We start from the raw sequence: 20069 nt of genomic DNA on the forward strand, positions 1-20069 counted from the left end.
TCTATGGGGAATGAGCCAGCAATCAGAACAATACCTATGAAGGTTTTTACTGCAGCAGCTTGCTTTCACCCAGCAAAGACAGCACCCTCCAGAAACCACTGCCAAGCAGTAACCAGTATTAGTATCACATCCACTATGGCAGACAACTACTGATGATGTGATGTGAGAACTGAACAGGCTGGATTCACAGATTTTGAATTCTGTCAGAATGAGGCTGTCAGACGCCCAAATCAGAAATAAAATAAAATCCTCAGCAAAGAATTCCTCTTCTTCATAATAACTCCACTTTATAAGCATTTTGAATGTAAGCATTCATCCTGTGTGCAACACACCCACCACCCCTCCTCTTCAAATATCCAGCCTTGCGTGTCTCTTACTTTGTCTGAGCTCACAGACTCATTTCTAATTGCGTCCCTTATTACTCCCAAAGACAATGTTAGCATCTCCCATCTTTTGTGCAACTCTGTCTAAACCAGACGTTGACTGATCTCACTAGCATGTTGTGACGCTCTCCTTGCACTCTTCCTCCACCTTCATTACCTCTGCTTCTTGCATCTTCACCGTTACACCTGTTGCCTTCCCATTCACACATATATATCCTGTCTTCTGCTCTCGACATACATTCCCCTTCTCTACAGAGCATACCTCCACATTTCCAGGTTTCCCCCACCTGCTCCCTACTCTCACTGCAGATCAGTGTTGTCTAATAACATCATTATCACAAAGAGTCTCCTGCCTGACCTCATCTGTCAGCTTGTCCAGCAACATTTAATCTTTTCCCTCACTTGCTGCTTCTTCTTTAATCCTAAAGGTACGCTAACGACTGTGCTGATAGCACCTTGCAGTCTCCTGCACCTTCTTCAGGATGTAGTACACCTGTGGGCACCTTCCTCCTCTCTTATATTTCACTCTGTGAGTTCAGCACAGCCCTTCCAATCCTTGTCCACTACCATCTATCCTTCCACATTCCTTTTCCTAATGCCAAACCTACTCAACACCTTGTCATCACCTTCGCTCTGTTCACCTTTATACCAACTGTTGTGTGCTCCAATTACAACTCCAATTAGACAGCAGTAACACAGTATCAGCTGGCAACGTGTTAGCCAAACCACTGCAGGTGTTCGTTGCTAACCTGGGCCTGTTTGATTTGCCCTTTCTGATGCAAACCTCCCAGTTTCTCCAGGCCTGGGACCAGCATTGAGAGTACACTGGTTTGTGGTTCCCCATGGCTGGCTTCTGTTATGCTAGGTCTTTATTATTGTTAATATTTTGTTTCTTGTTAAATTATTGCCTTTGTGTGTATAAATAAGCATGTTCTGTGTGACATAGCTCTTACTAAAGCCTCTGTGTTCTTACTAGTATTTTAAGTACATATGTCCAACACGTCTTTAGTTCTTAATTCTTTTGATTATGAAAACAAATGTAATTTTACTAAAAATTAAAAATATATTTTTTTCATTATTAAGTTACTTTTGTTCTCGGGTCATAGTTAAAAACTACAGTGTGTAAAATGAATGATAAATGTAAACTGAGATGTCGTGAAACATTTAAATACTGCAGTCAGTTCATTGTATGATTAATAGGTAACTGGCTTGAATGGTTCAACTACTGAACTGGACAGTGTGTGAACATTTATTAATTCATCAGCGTTATTTGTTTTCCAACACATGTTGTGTCTTTTCCTGGAGTAACACTTTTAATTTCAGACTTTGCTGAAGGTGCAGAAGACATGCAGTCTCATAAATGCTCATGTAAATACAAAGAGATGGGACTATAGTAGCTATGCTGTACTATAGCTACTGTACCCCCCTCCACCATAACCTGCAGTGTGTCTAACCTCAAATGATATGTTATTATTCTTTCTCTCTACACCCTTGTTTTTTCTTTTTTGTGGAAAGAAGAAGAAGACAGGCTGGCCCAGCATCCTCCTCCTACCTACATGAGGAAAAACTCCTACTGTAGTGTTATCTGCCCTCAGCTGGACACTGGCAGTAAATCTAAATTAACTAGCAGCTCTCTGAGGGTCACCCAGGGGCTAGCTCATTTTGATTAATTAAAGACCTGGGAAGGGCAAAGAGGGGTGGGAGGTTTAGGAAAGGACAAGAGAAGAAGGAAGGAGGCAGAGAGGGAGAGATGCACAGAAAGCTACAAGAATAACAGAGCCAGTGTGTGGAAAGAGGGACGTAAGGATGAATGTGAGAGAGGAACTGAGTCCTGTGTTATCAGGAGAGCTCGAAGTAGATGTGGTATGACCTGTGGTTCAAAGTACTGACTGCCACCTCCCACACACACACACACGCACATAAACAGAACACAAAGACATATTAAAGTATTTTGTGGTGAACTGCTGCAGCTTGGCGGTGGTGCACTTTTAGAGCTCAAGTCAGTGATGTCACTTCCTGCATCGTCATGTTTCTATCAGATAAACAAAACTTGTCTTCTGTCAGCACTCAGATATATGAACATCTGCCAAAAGTTCTTCAAACCAACTACTTATTGAAGTTCAGTGATATAGGAGGTGTCTCCAGCATCTCTCTCACACACACACACACACACACACACACACACACACACACACACACACACACACACACACACACACACACACACACACACACACACACACACACAAAACAACAGCAGATATCACAGCTAAAAATAAAAAATCATATTACTGCTAAAATACTGATACTAATGACTACTGAGAGAAAGTTGTTCATTGTGACCTGGTGAATGTTGAAAGATTAAAATATGCCCATATGGAAAAGATATTTATAGGTCTTATAAAGTTTGTATCTGTCTTGTGTGAAACTTGTATGAAAAGCATACAAGAATGAAAACAGATATAAGATCCCTTGAAAAATGATATAAATGAAACTTGTATGTTTTGGATATTTACTAAAACAATATATGAAAGTGGCCACTTTCATGAGTGAATCATATCAGCCTTATATGAGTCACTATATGAAGAAGGCCACATCTGATGCAAGTCTTTTATAAGTTTATTCTATTTCTTTTCCATATGGGGAGCAACTCAGTGGCACCATGATCCTGTATGCACTGTTTTTATGTATTTATTTTTTCCATGCATCTCGAAAACTACTCTGTTAAACAACGCTGCAGATGCTTTACATTCTGTAAAGGCCTGTGCTGGAGATGTGTCTGTGGCTGCATTCTCTTATGAAAGCTGGTATTTGAGGTATAACTGGGGTTAATCTTATTAGATATAAGTCCCTGTAGCAGTAATGAAGAAATGGAGCCTGCAATGCTGTTTTTTCTTCTTTCTCCCATAGTGTGGATGTTTTCTGTCTCCTTACAACCTTCTTCTCTTTTCCCTTCTCTTCCCTTTACTCCTAATGGCTGCTCCACCATTAGCCTGGTTCTGCCGGATGTTTTTTCCTGGTGCTTGCTCATAGGTAATTATCTGATTGTTGGTGTGTCTCCCTAATTTTGTTGAGTCATGAATTGGCTTGAACTGAAAGGCAGCCTGATTGCTCATCTCTGTTGCAGGTACTTGTTGGCTTTGGTTGGCATACAGTCAGTTTTAATGCCATACTGCTTTTTATTGCTACAAACTGTGTGTTAGGTTATTGTCTAAATGACTGAAGAATGTACGTATAAGGACATCACTGTATCAATAATGTGATTGTAATGTGATTTCACATTACACAATACTTCTGATATTACATACGTATGCTGTCTTTGGGAGTAGTGTTAGAAAGATGGCATACATTGTCATTGCTATGCAGATCATATCCAGCTTTATTTATTCAGACATGTCTGCAGTAATCATGTTATCGCCTGGATTTCAGTCCCGCCTTCAATAGAAGGTTATTCTCATTAGATCCCCGCCTGCTTATGAGTCTGCATGTGGCGTTCTCATTTATCATCAAACCTGACAATCGCCCTAAAACTCCTTCACTTCATGCAGAACACTGCAGGCTTACATGTGCTTCCTACAGTTTCCTAAAGTACAATGAGAGGCTTCAGCTATCAGGCCCCTCTACTATGGAACCAGCCCCCAGTTTGAATTATAGTTGTATTATTGTTCATGAATACAAGTGAATTGAATTGAGTTGAATTGGATTTGAACTTTAGGATTAAAATGAGTCTTTTTGATCAAGCTTATAATTGAAGTGAAACTGAATCCCCTGGTGTGGTGCAATAGACTTCTGAGAGGCTTCCCATGATGCACTGAGCATTTCTTCTTCACTCATCACTTTTCAGGCTCTGTGTGTTTATACACCACTACTGTACTGAATTTTAATAGAGGTGGTATTCTCCAGAGGTGGGACCAAGTCATTGTTTTGCAAGTCTCAAGTAAGTCTCAAGTCTTTATCCTCAAGTCTCAAGTCAAGTCTCAAGTAATGTCAGGCAAGTCAGAGTCGAGTCTCAAGTCACTGGTGTAAAAGTCCGAGTCAAGTCACAAGTCTGAAACTTTGAATTTCAAGTCCTTTCGAGTCTTTAAAAAAAACAAAACGAAAAAATAATGTTGCAGTTATGCTAAATGTAAATATTAGACCATGTAATTTTAAAATCTGTGTTTTTCTCAACACATGACAAAATAGTGAACGTAGAAAATATACACAAATTGTGAAATTGCACCTCTTTAAAATGCAGCTCAATTAAACCTAGCTCCAAGAATAATTTTCACCGACAGTTCTGAGATAAGCTGCATGTTATTCTTGGATGCGGTTGTAGGACCAGCTTTAAAATCGCATGACAAAAATATCATACACATTAAAAAAAACTGTATCACCAACGTAGCCTGGACAACATTTGCTAGTTAGATGAAGTCAGCTATCTCATCGTAGCATATTTATATGCATATTTATAATCATACGGTTCTTGGAGTGAGTGCATACACTCATGAAGTTTAGTAACTTCAGGTCACTGCAACAAGCCCAGGTACAGTTTACCGACGGATGGGTGCAGGACCTTGAAATGCACCGTGTAGAACGAAAGACCATCGTACGTATCATAAGTTTACCAGTCTCACAAATCGTCGTCATAAATACACATTCCTTAACCGTTTATTAATAGGACCTTTGAGCTCAACGGTAATTAATTAGCAGTGGAAATAATTTCTGGTTCATCACAGAAATGTAGCAGTGACAATAATACTGTATGCTGTAATCGTACTGGACAATTAGTGATACAAAAAACCTGTTTTATCCTGTGAATAAAAGTATATGTTTTTGTCAGTGTACCATAATAACAGAAGCGAAACGCAATATTGTGTCAGGACAATTCACTATTTATGCACAATAAACAAAGGAGCATAGCGCCACAATTTCTGTTCAGCGCCAGACTTGCTTGTAACCTATATCACCAATTATGTTATGAAAATGACGTATTAACTACTAAAAAACACTGACCTTCGTGTAAATGCTTGGAGCAGACTAACCTGTGAGCTGGAGTGTTCTGGGACGTTATATTTGATCTTTGAATGGCTGCAATCCAGGCCATCCGTTGCGTCTTTGTTACTTCGGAAACATGGCTCGAACAATTTCTCTTCCACGACGTAATCCGATAACAACCGATCTCTTTACCCGTCGGCTTCCCGTGGCTGTCATGCGACCGGCTATTGCAGTTAATAATACAACAGCTTCTTGACATTTTTGTGTTTCTTTTTATCGCTGTGTGACTGATTTCAATTGAAAGCCTGCGTGCGCTAGTACCGCTTGCCACGAGTTCCCAGAATCCTTTGCGGTTCTACCCGTGAATGACGTCACATTTTCAATCTCTATATAATATGCATGTTAAATTTTATATTTGGGGTGAAATATCAAGTCTTTTCAAGTAAACCGGTTCAAGTCCAATTCAAGTCCCAAGTCATTGGTGTAAAAGTCCAAGTCAAGTCACAAGTCTTACAACATTTTTTCAAGTCAAGTCTAAAGTCATAAAATTAATGACTCGAGTCTGACTCGAGTCCAAGTCATGTGACTCGAGTCCACACCTCTGGTATTCTCCGCTGTTGTGCTGGTTACACTAACATGTATCGTCACAACATCACAGCACTGGATACACTTCACTATGCAGCTGCTAACCAAGAAGGTGGAGGAAGACTGAACCACTGGAAGAGGCTGGGGTTCTTTGTTTCCCTCTTTACAACAAAAGTGCAAAATGCTTTAAACCTTTTTTAATACATTTCATCATTTTAACAATAAACCTTTTTGACAAAAGTAACCAAGTAATTGATTGCTTGAATACCTAATTCAACCCATTCAAGTGAAAAGGCCGCCCGAATGAGCCAATGGGAGATTCTTAAACATTTATTGGGTGTTCAAAGACTTTCCACGCTACACAACACATTCACCAATTCACGAACACATCCATATTGCACTTTATTCTATGCACTTTTTAAATTTTTTGAATCACACCCACTCACTGACTGATGCACCTGGAGCTACTCTCAGTATAGAATTGTTCCCTTGAAAAGCCGAGGTTCAAAGCACTGACATTCCAGTTGGTAGATAACCCCCAATACATAAGCAACTGTAATGTTGCAGTAATTATGATTAATAAAACACAAATGTTACTTTTCACAAGACAGTCTACAGTTACACCTCTGCTTTCTAACCATACAAAACAACCAATACTTGTTATTGTCTCTTTGTTGTATCATTTGAAGTATGCGGTTATCTGAGAGCATCTCATTGGGCAGTTACCTTCAGGGAGTCCTCTGTGCTGTTTGGTCCAAACACCTCTGTGGTGTGTTTTATTAATGTTTCATCACGCTGAGCTTGTGTATTATATGTTTCTGTATGCCATTTACTCATTTAAGAGCCTCTCCTGTAGATGACATGTGCACGTCATAAAGCCAGAAGTGTGGCTTTTGGCATCAAAAGTCTAAATGAATGATGTAATTTGAATTCTCCTCTCTGAGTAAATGAAGAAGAAAGATTATATATCACATCGACACATTGTGTTCATTTAGACTCTAAATGAACACAATTCAGCTGCTGTTTTGTTTCCTTTTGCAAGTAACCACTAATATTACAGCAATATGCAAAGAGCTGGGGCTTTGCTTACCTGGAAGGAGTTGAGAGCAATGAAAATATAGGCAACTACCACAGACAGATGGACAAGCACGCCACACAGCCAGGTCAGACCCAGGACAGGCAGCAGGATCAGAACTGGACGGGTCACAGCCCTGCAAGCACACATGTACATGAAACATCCATGAACACCGGGTGTGTGCAAAGATGAGCTCGAGGTCTCACACCTATGAAAGAAAATTCACCTTGTGTTGATTCCTGAGTACTTTTCTTTCTCTTTGTTAACCCTGTTATAAAACTTGAGGACAGACAGAAGGAACAAGCAGAGCGGAGTTTTCAAGTTATTTTGATGACATTTTCTTCTCAGATATTTCCTCCTTGAATTCTCATCAAAGATCTCTCCATAGCTAAAGATTTTACCGCCTACCACAGTCATGCTCCTGTTCCTTTGCAATCTTTCTTTCAATGATCCCGGTGCTTATACGGCCAATAACCATTTCGTGGGGCAAGGCAGAAGAGGTTGCCTTTGTTCAAACCACTATTGTTGTCACACTGCTGCACCTGGGTAGAGAGATTGAGTTTTCAGACTACACTGTGTCTGCAAGGACAAAGCCAACACTCTCTTCCCTTTTATTTTTGAAAGTCGTTTTCCCTCTAATCTCTTCAATTGACGTAACACCCCTCTCGCTCTCGCTGTCTCTTCGTTCCCTCACAAACAGACTGAAACAGCTTTGGGCTGAGATAAAAAGGAAGAGAGCTGCTTGATGCTGGGTTGAAGCATTTTGTTTACCTGAATCTGAAATTATCATCAGGTAAAATATGTGAGATCCCAGTTTCTCCTTCAGACAGCAAGACTTTCTAATTGTAATATTTTGACCTGTGCATTATCCTCTGACAAGCACATTACTGAAGAATGCCCACACATTCTACATATAAAATATCTACAGGTACATGTAGATGTGCATTAAATAATAATTTCTTCCCTACCTGTAATGATTTTAACATCTTAACCACTTTTTAAAGAATATCTGCTTAATTGGAAGCAGAAAACTAACATTTATAGGATGTAATGGGAAATATATTTGCACGGTTTAAAAAAGTAACGTTTATTTGGGCCTAAAACAAAAGACACACCTTAAACCGGTCGATGATGAAAGAGTGGATATTAAGGGGGTAAACATCAAATGGTTTGGATTCATTTTGTCCAGAAAATGAAAACTCGACTGTGTCTGAAATAATATTTATGTAAAAAACAACAAAAACTCACCACAGATCTGCATTTTAACAGGAAAAGAAAAAAGCATATCGTAGCAGAGCTACTAAGTTTAACTGTAGCACTGCAACAGAACTGGGTGGAAGTCGTGTTTGCTGCTCAGCATTTGGAAGACTAATACATTTTTACATGTATGTAATTAACAGTTAGTGTAGCAGGACAACAACACTTTGTTGTTTCTGCCACAACTTTAAGGGCAACAATGACTGTTACATAAAACGAACAAACACCGTACTGTACGACATCTACAGAGAGCGTTTGGCTGTCCTCTTCCTCTGTGCCTCTTCCAATCCTGGTGGGGAACTCATTTTTTCAGGTATCCTAATTTTAAGAGGACTTGATAGGAACAGAAATGCTAAATAGGAGAAGGGAACAATCCGGTCCTTTAATGTGAGGAGAAATTCTAAAGAAAAGTGCTTTAAAGAATAACAGTTGTAGCAAAGTTGTAGCAACCGCACGCACACACACACACACACGCACGCACGCACGCACGCGCGCACGCGCGCACGCACGCACGCACACACACACACACACAGAAACAATTGTGCAGGGCCCAGGTGTTAAGCTGATAAGCACTTACAACTCCCACAGTAAACTCCCCGTCTCTCACACTGTCTCTATTCATCATGGGTTGCTCAACCAAAAAGAAAATAGCAAGCTTGTGTGTATCTGTGTGAAGAGAGAGAGAGGCAGAGCGAGTTTGGCCAGACAACAGAAGAAAAAAAATCGTAGGAGAGCACAGAAAAAGCAGGAGGAGAGGGAGTGACAGAGAGTGCTACAAACTTTATTGTATCTCACCAGGTAAGGTCATAGGTTTGCATCTTTGATGCTGAGCTTGGACTGAGCATCTTAGCACGGCGACGAGCGCTGGAAACAGTCACCATGACAACCCGACACAGCACAACCGCATTGACCTGCAGGCAGAGGACAACAGCATCAACACGGCCTCCGGCAAACACAAGACGTGCCACTGCAGAACCACTTGGCCTCCAGCTCACATGAGGAGGAGGGAGATGTTCCCCTTCTGCTCAGGCTGCAGGAAATCAAATCACAGCAAACAGCATTCAGTGAATGCAGTGTACGTGATTTCAGTTTGCACAGCTCCTCGCCTCTGTCAGGTGGAGGGAACAGAATATACAAATTAAGGAAACACTCACTGTTATGATTCTGCAACAAATCCAGAATGACCTGATACTCTCATTAAGACATCCAGGTATTTGTTTATATATTTGTATTTCTATTAGTAAAATTTACCGTATGAATAGGCAAACCAAATAAATGCATTTTGTCATAAAGCATTTTTAATAATCTTTTAAAAATATAAAATTTGCATTTTTTGCCCCCACATTTGAGTAGCAGGTTCTTTGCAGCTCCTTGTTGATGCATTGTGATGTCATTTTTGTCTACTCTCCAGTTTGTGTTTGGTTTGGTGACTCTGTGTTTCCCTCCCTGAGCCTGGATCTGTTGAAGTCTTCCCATTAAAAGCGGGTTCTTCCTTCCCACTGTCTCATAGGGAATCATTTGATCTTTTGGATGATAATATTCTCCTCTAATATTGCGGTGTTTTAACCTTATAAAATGAAGTGATTGAAAAGAATGGGAACTTATATGTAACACATTTAAATATTCTTAAAAAACATAAAAAACACCACACAAACAGACACATAAGACAAAGTGTAAAGTCTCTTCATCAGGATATAAGTGGCTACAAATAAAAATGTTATTTTTTGTAAACTTTCTTTTCAATCTCACATCACTTGAACCTTCTACTGTTAAAAACGACTCTGTTAGTAACAATAGATGATCTCTAATTTTTTAGTATAAGGATAGTTACTTATGTGGTTACTGTTGGCTTAATTATGGCAACAGCATTCTGTCAGATTATGTCTAAGATTTATTACATCATGGTGATGGTGGTGGTCAGAGGGCCCGGTGGTGCCAGTGTCCGGCAGCCTCGCCTCTGTCAGTGCGCCCCAGGGTGGCTGTGGCTACAATGTAGCTGCCATCGCCAGTGTGTGAATGTGTGTGTGAATGGGTGGATGACTGAATGTAGTGTGAAGCGCTTTGGGGTCCTTAAGGACTAGAAAAGCGCTATATAAATGCAGGCCATTTACCATCTATAAACTTTCATGAAATTTGGAACAAAATGTGCGACATGAAATTTTGTTTGCTTGGCCAATAAAGATACTGAATAGAATGAAAATCAGGGACAGATACAGCAAAAATAAGATTACATACTGTCAAGACAAATATCACAGGTCCCACAAAGGCCCAGATTGTATCGGTCTTCACATTGAGCCAGCAATGATCGTCTGCTTTGTATTTGTCCATGGATATCACCAGGGTTACCCCAACAACCAGAACAGGCACACCTGAAAACAGTTTAATAACAGAACAACTGCATATCAAATAATACTATGAGTTATAGTTATAGTTCTATATTTTTACTTCATTTACAGTTTTTTGTGCTTATTAAATTGGTTTTGGGATTTTTGTCTCAGTTTGGTGTGGTATATTACATTATTAGTATGTTAGTGTTCGGTTTTTAAATACATCATTTTTATTATAATGTGTGCATTTTTCAAGGAAATTTTATAAGAAGTTATAAAAGACACAACAGATGTCACGTCTCATCCTCAATGTGCGCCAACGCTCTCTCACGCCAGTTCTTCACACAAAGACCAAATCCAAAGATATTTCCTCTAATTTTAAATTATTTACTTTTGTAATTCCATAATATGAAAGTTTTGTTTCTAAAGTTCTGTTTTTACTTGTAGTTTTTAGTTTATTGTGCTGAACTATACCAGCCTTGCTGTGCTGGTGTCACAGAGGCGACACGTTTAAAGACGTTGCTTCAACAGAGGAGCGCTATGAAGCCTGTCCCACTGAATGTCTCCTCTGAAGGGTAACTCTGCACATCTGCATGGAGAGATGAGAGGAACACCTGAAAACTGTTTGTGCTTCACTTCTCATCATATGACAAAACACGCAGACTCACAGATGGATCTGGGAAGTTTGAAAGTCAGGTGCAGGAAACTTGTTTTGTTTGGTTTGTTTGCTATTTAGTAGGAATCATGTCTAGAATATAAAAGAGTTCATCTGCAGTTTGACTGATTAACTACTGTAAGCATGTGTAACATGTGGCTTTAGACAACATCAGGGCTCGCCATCATTCTGCTTCTGCACATCTTTCACAGTTTCACTGGCCACCAGTACCAGCTGAGCCAAGCTACAGATCAAAACACAGTTTGGTTGTTGGATGACTTCTGTGCCGTAGTGGTATCTAGTGACAGCAGACATGAGCACATGTTTGAAAGGAATGAAAGTTGGACAAAGAAACATAAGCAGAACTACTTAGTGGCCACTATGTGCTACAGTGACGTCTACATTTTACACTTTTAATGTAGCAGCTAGTTAACTCAGTCTTCTTCCCAATCATTGTCTTATTCTTGTAGCAGCTGAACTACGTAATGTAGCTTTAAAAGTGACCTTGTCAGGGATTTGTGAACGCACAGAAACAATAAACGTGTACTCTCTCTGTGGTTAGATTATCTGTATCCTTTGAGGAACCACTTTATAGACAGAATAATTTGACACTGTTGTTAAAGCAGCTGTACCTATTTTTGTTGTTAATACAAATTTCGTCAAAATGTCATTCAGACTGCTGAAAGACTGTGACGGACTTTGCAGTTATTACATTTAAATAATGCACAAATAGCCCAAAAGGTGAGTTTGTAAGGAGAGCCAACCAAACCAAAACTAACTGTCTGTTTAACATACACGACCATTCTTGTTGTATTTATGCTGCTAAATGTTGTTTATGCTACACTGAGCCCACTCAACAAAGTGAACACTTTACTATCATTAAGGCCACTTTGGTGAATATTAGTGATGTGCACAAAAGCATCGGCTCTTTGTATTAACTGTCTTCCCACATCCATCACACACAGCATCACTTCTATGCTGAACGTAAACGCAGCTATGATCTGTGAACAAGTCAAGACTGTGTGTTTTGTGCTCTAATGTTTTGTGACTCGGGTTTCTCATTGGCTCCCACTCTTGCGGAGGCGTAGCACGCACATGAATGAGAGGCGGGAGGCGATTGTAGTTCCTATTAACAGGGTGTTTCCGACTATCCCGCTAATTGCAGAGTTTACTTTTGTCTGGATGTCATATTTACGATTAAAAACAAATTTAATCAAGATAGATATTTACATTTTCATATAGGAATTGATCCTGAAACATGAAACGCTGGTAACGGAAGTATAAATATTTCAGGATTGCGTCACTACCCCTCAGTCAGTGAGTGAGACGAGGACAGCGGTGAGGAGGAGAGTGCGAGTGCATCGCAGAAACACATACATATAACTGACAGCAGCAAATGAAGCAGCATCTGGCTGCAGTTTAAAGAAGCAGATACTAAGAGGAGAAATCACATCAGCCCATCCAAGCTGAGGCTTCTGAGTTTTCTGAATGTCAGCCTGCACTGAGGACAGACTGCTGAGTTTGTTCTGCTTCTGTTCAGTGGATTTGTAAGAATCCTGCTTTTGAAACAGAACAAATACACTAAATTAGGCAATTATAAGGCTTCTCATAAAAACGCTAAATGCAAAAGGGTTTATCAACACACAAAGCATTCATATTTGCCAAATAAAGCTAAAATATGAGGCTACAGATGATAACAAATTAAGAGCCATTTGGGAGCCAAAAGAGCCGGCTCTTCTTTGGGAGCCGTGCCACAAGAGCCGGCTCTCTGAAGAGAGCCAAACTTCCCATAACTAGTAAATATTTGAAGATTTGGGAAGATGAAGAGTCTTTCTGCCATTATCAGGAGTTTATTTGAGAATTAACTGTTATAAAGTTTTGTGATATTGTAAAGTTGATTTGAAAAGATTTTATTTAAAGATGATGAAATGGAATTAATCCTTGTTGGACTTGTTGCCACTCACTCAATGGCGACACTCTGAGTTTCTAATCTGATATTAAGTTTTTAGAATGAATGTTTCTTTCTGAATGTCATAAACCAGACTGAAATTTGACAAGCTGCTTCAGTGAGATTAGAGTTTACCCCAGCCAATGGCATAGTAGACTTTCATCCTGCGGTCCTCGCTGATATTGACAGACACGACTTTACTCCACAGTAGCAAGCCCTCCACCAGCATCCAGGAAAAAGAAGCCATGAATAAGAGATGAAGTAGTGCAGTCACCAGGAAGCATGCTGTCTGCAGGATTTAAGGAATACAAAAGCAAAGGTGAGCTGTGGGCTGAGCTGCATTGTTAATTACCTCCCTGAATCATGGATGAAAACGATTTTGTTGGTCATGTCTTTGCAGATTTTCATAAAACATAGCCATTAATTACTGGTTAATGGTTATACTTAAAAATTGTGCTAATGACACATGGCTGTATATTTCTGCTATGCTCACAGACTACTCACAGCATGAAGTCATAACATGCACTTATATCATTTACTGCAGTGCACTTTCTCTGCTGAGTCACTGATCAGACTATAAATAGATCCAGGCAGATCCAGGTAGTAATCAACTGGCCCGCACATATGATTAGCCAGGGGCGGAGCGGGGGTGTGGCTTAATGGGCTTAAGCCCGGGTTGTTTTGTCAGAAGCCCGGGGTCTTTTGGAGTGTAATTTTTTCATAGTTAGATGCCTGGCTGACAACTGTATAAAGCAAAAACTACACACAATATTCGAAGCACATAGTGCACACTGTGGGAATTTACGACTGTGCGTGAATCCCCCCTGATATTGGTATGATCCGAGCTCAGGCACTAAGCGACTGAGCGAGGGGGCGGGGCAGCTGCTGCCTGCGAGTGCGCTGTTGGAGAAACGCAGCCAGGCAGACAGAGGAGAACTGAAGTTCGACCAGGTACCAAAGCAAATCATTTGTACTGTACAAATAATGTAAATATGACGGTGAATCACGAAAGATTGATATCAAACTGATCACTTGACCCATATTACGTTACTCGCTCTTCAAGTGAATCAACAAATGGCGAAATGAAAAGCCGAACAACAACAAAGCTGTTTCTTTAGAGAGTCTCAGCTTACATGTGTTTATTTCATATTTTCAGTTGTTTCCCTCCACGGCTAAACAAAGCGTTTCAGTTATGTACTGATGAACACAACAATGGACATAAGGAGCTTCTTTCAAAGAAAAACTCAGGTAGATGTTATTTTATATATTATGCTTTGTATGTTGTTCAGTATATTTCTATGCAAAACAAGAGGAACTTCAACACACAGCAGTATATTCACAGCTGAAACCAGATATTTACACTTTATGGAAAACACAAGAACAGTTTTTTTACTGTACAACATCAATTTAAAGTAAACTTGTTTTGTTTTGGGTAAATAAATATTGAAATATCTTTCGAATTAGTTAAATGTCAGAATAAAGAGAGACAGAGCTTCTGTTTTTATCACTTTCAAATTTAGGAGTACATGTACACTAAGTTTATTGTTAATTAATAAGAAAACTGCAGACGATTCCATTCTGAGCTGAAGAAGCTTCTGATAGGTTCGTAGAGTCCATGTGAGTAAACTGGTGGCACAGCTGTGGATGCATATAAGGCAAAACACAGAGCCTGTTTCTGTGACATGGGAACATCAGGAGATGTCAACCAAAACACCAGGAAAAGAACTGTGGAGCTCCATAAGTGTGGCTCAGAATAAAGTTAACAAACATGTTTTTTATATTTATCAATCTAAAAAAATAAACATTTAGTCTGATTTGATGTTACAATTAAAAAAGTGTTTTTATCTGAAGAGTAAATATCTGGTTTCAACTGTATATTTGATGATTTTCAGCACAAAGAGGGAGAGAGAGGAACAGAGATGGAACAAGAGCAGGTGAGACACACATGTTAGTCAAATGGTTGTTTACCAGAAGTATCACCGTATCACAGGTCCTCATGTATCTCGTACCTAGTGTTTCTTTTTAGGTTTACTATTTTTCAAATTCTATATTTATTAAGTTCTGCAGCTTGTTTGCACAACAAGACTAAATAATTATATAAACTTTTCTCAATCTAAATATTGTACTTTGGTAGAATTAAAAAATAAGTATAGTGCAGGTCTATGATGATTTTTAGTGCTGCTATCATCTAGTTCTGATTCTGGTTCTGTCTTGGTTAAGTCCTCAGTAGTCCTGATTTTGAACTGTTGTAGTCCTGTTTTAATTCCGGATCAGTTAGCTGTGTTTTTACTCACAGACCCGACTCTTGGAACGTCAGACCCGATGCCCTTTTCTGTCAGTTCTTGCCCTTGGATGCCTCTGCAGAGGAGACCACTATATTATCGCCGCCTGTATCGCTGGATTTCTGATGTGGGAGAGCGAGTCCCAGGTTCCCTGATCCAGGTAACGACCCATCCTCAGTTTGATCCCAGGTCATCCATTGGTGGCATGCGGCCAGGTTCACGTGCTATCCAGACTTGGACTGCATGATAATTTTCCTGCAATGTTTGTTTTGGTGGCCTTCCCTCAAAAAGGATGACCGGGAGTATGTGTCAGCTTGTCAGGCGTGTGTCCAAAGTAAGGCTTCCAGTTCCATGCCCGCAGGATTCCTCTGGGGGCATTGGACCCACATGTCTCTGGACTTCATCACCGCCCTTCCTCCTTCAGCAGGTAACATAATTATCCTCACTACTGTTGACCACTTTTCTAAACAACCCATTTTATCACCCAAAGTGCCATCCGCACTGGAGATGGCCCAGCTAATGACTGATGATGGGCTCCAGCTGCATCGTGTCAGACTGTGGCTCTCACTTTGCCTCACAGGTGAGGAAAGAGTTCTGCTCCATTCTGGGAGCCCAGATTTCACCCAGAGACTAATGGTCAGGTGCAGAGGACAAATCAGGAGCTGCAGGCCTCTCTTCAATACACCTGGAGTTCCCAGGTGGAACTCCAGGTTGGCCTGGGTCGAGTATGCGCATAACTCCCTGACATCCTCAGCGACTGGGCTCCCGCTATTGATAGGCTATCAGTGATTCTTGTTGCCCTCTGTGGAAGGTGAGTGTTTGGTACCACCTGTTTAACACCATCTCGGCAGGTGTTGGCAACTCAGGAGGGCGACACAAACAGCCCTGCTCTGGACGAAAGAGCAGAATAAACAATGTGCGCATCGCGGTAGGACACTTGAACCGCATTACTCACCTGGTCAAAAGGTTTGGCTTTCCAGCAAGCGTTTTAGGTACAGACTGAATCCCGCAAACTCTCTCCTAATTACATCGGAACATTTGAGATCGACTTTCTAATTAACCCTGTCACAGTTTGTTTGTTTGCAACATGTGCATCCATGTTCCACGTCTCTCAGCTCAAGCCCACCGTTTCCAGCCACTGTAAATAAGTTCACCAAACTTCATTCTGAGTCCGCGATTGAGTCTTTTAGACTCTGACATAAAAGGAATACAAACTGAAACATAACCACATGACAAACATCATTTTATTCATTTAAATATGAAATGTAGTGAAAAAAATCTTCGTTATTTGCATATTCTTCACACTTAAATGTTTCAGATAAAGCAATTATCAATAAACAATTAATAATAAATTATCAATTTATTAAGAGCAAAAAGCTTTTTACAAAATCCACATTCTGATAGCGTAGGATTAGGATCAACACTGATGCTGATATCGCTCTAAATGACCTATAAAAATTCAGATATTTTCCACTTGGGTGTCCAAACAGGATTTTTCTTTGTTTTTAAATGGGGGATATTCATTTGCTCTTCCTTAAACCCCAGCTGGGTTTGCCAGTAAATATTAAGAACATAAAGTTACAAAGTTCTCAGGATTTAGAAATTGCTTGATTTAATTTCATGTATTTTTATTTTTAAAACACTTGATGTGTTCAATTATATGCAAAGACTCACCTCGTTTTCAGAAGCCCAACTGCTGCACATCAACAGCAGCTCAGCCACTCCCAGAGCAACTATAAGGTTCTTATGGACAGTTGTGCGGTCTGATTTAGGGACACTGTACAAACACACACACGCAAGGACACACAGTAAAAATATGTGAGCAAAGCTCTTACAGCAGTTCTCGGGATTAAAAAAGTTTTACTGCGATGCTGTTCACACATCTACAGAGCACAATGTTCTGCTTTTTTCCGCTCCATTTATTGATGGGAATCTAGCAGGGTTATATGAAATGCTTTTCACCCTTGATGCTTTACAGAGTGCACTCTGTGACGTTTGTGACTCACCCCACGGAGATGAAGAGGATGAAGGTGAAGAGGAGGCCACACAGAGACACTCCACAGCCAATGAACGTCAGCACCTGCAGAGCTTTTTCATTCTCTGGGCTCCTCTGACACAGTAACACACATTTACAGACACACACACACACACGCACACACACAGAGCAAATGTTGTATTAATAGCTCATAGTGAAGATGAAAGCACAAATAAAATCCAGAGTACCACAGCCGTGACAGCTGAGTAGAGGAATATTACCTGGGCTTCATACACCTGCAGCAGTAATGCAAAGTTGGTGGTGTGGTTGCAGTAGCACACAGTATATCCATACTGCTTGGACACTATTTCACAGCCCTTGGTATTCCACCACCCACCAGCGTCTGGGCTAATAAGACACAATTTATTCAACAAACACAATTTACATATGTACATCCCCATTTTTGATTAAAAAATTACATTTATTCTGGTTTTATGGGGAATTTAAAGAAATTCAAAATACAAATCCTTAAAAAAAAACTGTAATTTTTACTTACGTTAGATTAAAATCCCAGAAGGCACACACGGGATCATACACAGTACCATCTGGATTCTGTAGAACATATGAGAAATATGAATATAGTTATAAAAAATGGTAGACATGTACAGTTAGCAGAAAATAGAGAGATTTTGTTGACCTGTACTCTATGTTGGAGCTGGAAGCGAACTGCCATGCTAACTGGTTGGTCATCTCCCAGTACTGTGGTAGAAATGACTGAAGAACCCAAGATGGTGCCTAAATACCTGGTTTGGCACAAAAGATTGTGAATTCTCACAGTGAAAGCACACAAGGTAGAACCAAGTATAAAGAACAGGCACCAAAACCTTTTATCTGAAACAAATACTGATGAATCTTTGTACGTTTGTAAGGTCTTTACCTTACAAGATAAATCTACTGCTGTTGTGATTTGGTGCTGTACAAAAAAAAAACTGAATTAAATAACCTGAGGATGAAATTTCAACAGAACAGTATGTAGAAATGTTGGGCGATCGTGGCTCAAAATTTGGGAGTTCGCCTTGTAATCGGAAGCCCCGGCTCCGACAGCCATCTCTAGACCCAGCAGTCTTAGCTAATTATAGGCCAACCTTCCTTTCATATCAAACATCCTTGAAAGAGCAGTTGTCAAACAGCTAACAGATCATCTGCAGAGGAATGGTTTATTTGAAGAGTTTCAGTCAGGTTTCAGAGCTCATCACAGCACAGAAACAGCTTTAGTGAAGGTTACAAATGATCTTCTTATGGCCTCTGACAGTGGACTCATCTCTGTGCTTGTCCTGCTAGACCTCAGTGCAGCGTTCGATACTGTCGACCATAATATCCTATTAGAGCGATTAGAACATGCTGTAGGTATTACAGGTACTGTGCTGCAGTGGTTTGTATCATATCTATCTAATAGACTCCAGTTCGTGCATGTAAATGGAGAGTCCTCTTCACACACTGAGGTTAATTATGGAGTTCCACAGGGTTCAGTGCTAGGATCAATTCTGTTTACATTATACATGCTTCCCTTAGGCAGCATCATTAGAAGACATAGCATACATTTACACTGCTATGCAGATGACACCCAGCTCTATCTGTCCATGAAGCCAGATAACACACACCAATGAGTTAAACTGCAGGAATGTCTTAAAGACATAAAGACCTGGATGGCCGCTAACTTTCTGCTTCTTAATTCAGATAAAACTGAGGTTATTGTACTCGGCCCTGAAAAGCTTAGAAATATGGTATCTAAGCAGATTCTTACTCTGGATGGCATTACCTTGGCCTCCAGTAACGCTGTGAGGAACCTTGGAGTCATTTTTGACCAGGACATGTCCTTCAATGCACATATTAAACAAATATGTAAGACTGCGTTCTTCCATTTGTGCAACATCTCTAAAGTTAGAAATATCCTGTCTCAGAGTGACGCTGAAAAACTAGTTCATGCATTTATTACTTCCAGGCTGGACGACTGTAATTCATTATTATCAGGATGTCCTAAAAACTCCCTGAAAAGCCCTCAGCTAATCCAAAATGCTGCAGCCAGAGTCCTGACAGGGACTAGAAAGAGAGAGCAGATTTCTCCTGTTTTGGCTTCCTGTTAAATCCAGAATTCAAAATCCTGCTCCTCTCATACAAGGTCTTAAATAATCAGGCCCCATCTTATCTTAATGACCTTGTAGTACCATATCACCCTATTAGAGCACTTCGCTCTCGCTCTGCAGGCCTACTTGTTGTTCCTAGAGTATTTAAAAGTAGAATGGGAGGCAGAGCCTTCAGTTTTCAGGCCCCTCTTCTGTGGAACCAGCTTCCAGTTTGGATTCAGGAGACAGACACTATCTCTACTTTCAAGATTAGGCTTCAAACTTTCCTTTTTGCTAAAGCATATAGTTAGGGCTGGACCAGGTGACCCTGAATCCTCCCTTAGTTATGCTGCAATAGACGTAGGCTGACGTGGATTCCCATGATGCATTGAGTTTTACCTTTCCAGTCACCTTTCTCACTCACTATGTGTTAACAGACCTCTCTGCATTGAATCATATCTGTTATTAACCTCTGTCTCTCT

The 20069-nt window shown here is 40.2% G+C and overlaps 1 protein-coding gene across 1 annotated transcript in view; it reads right to left on the bottom strand.

Moving 5' to 3' along the window:
* Positions 1-20069, bottom strand: part of LOC101481282 (adhesion G protein-coupled receptor D2) — a 42480-nt gene that overhangs the window by 12512 nt on the left and 9899 nt on the right. Inside the window, exons 4-12 of the mRNA XM_024804398.2 lie at positions 18162-18267; positions 18021-18076; positions 17746-17872; positions 17496-17599; positions 17164-17266; positions 13343-13496; positions 10513-10646; positions 9073-9188; positions 7036-7156 (exon numbers count right to left, since the gene is read on the bottom strand). Of these exons, the coding sequence (XP_024660166.1) occupies positions 7036-7156; positions 9073-9188; positions 10513-10646; positions 13343-13496; positions 17164-17266; positions 17496-17599; positions 17746-17872; positions 18021-18076; positions 18162-18267 (1021 nt within the window). The remainder of the gene's footprint in view (positions 1-7035; positions 7157-9072; positions 9189-10512; positions 10647-13342; positions 13497-17163; positions 17267-17495; positions 17600-17745; positions 17873-18020; positions 18077-18161; positions 18268-20069) is intronic.

This window comes from Maylandia zebra, linkage group LG12, assembly GCF_041146795.1.
Source record: "Maylandia zebra isolate NMK-2024a linkage group LG12, Mzebra_GT3a, whole genome shotgun sequence".
NCBI lineage: Eukaryota > Metazoa > Chordata > Actinopteri > Cichliformes > Cichlidae > Maylandia > Maylandia zebra.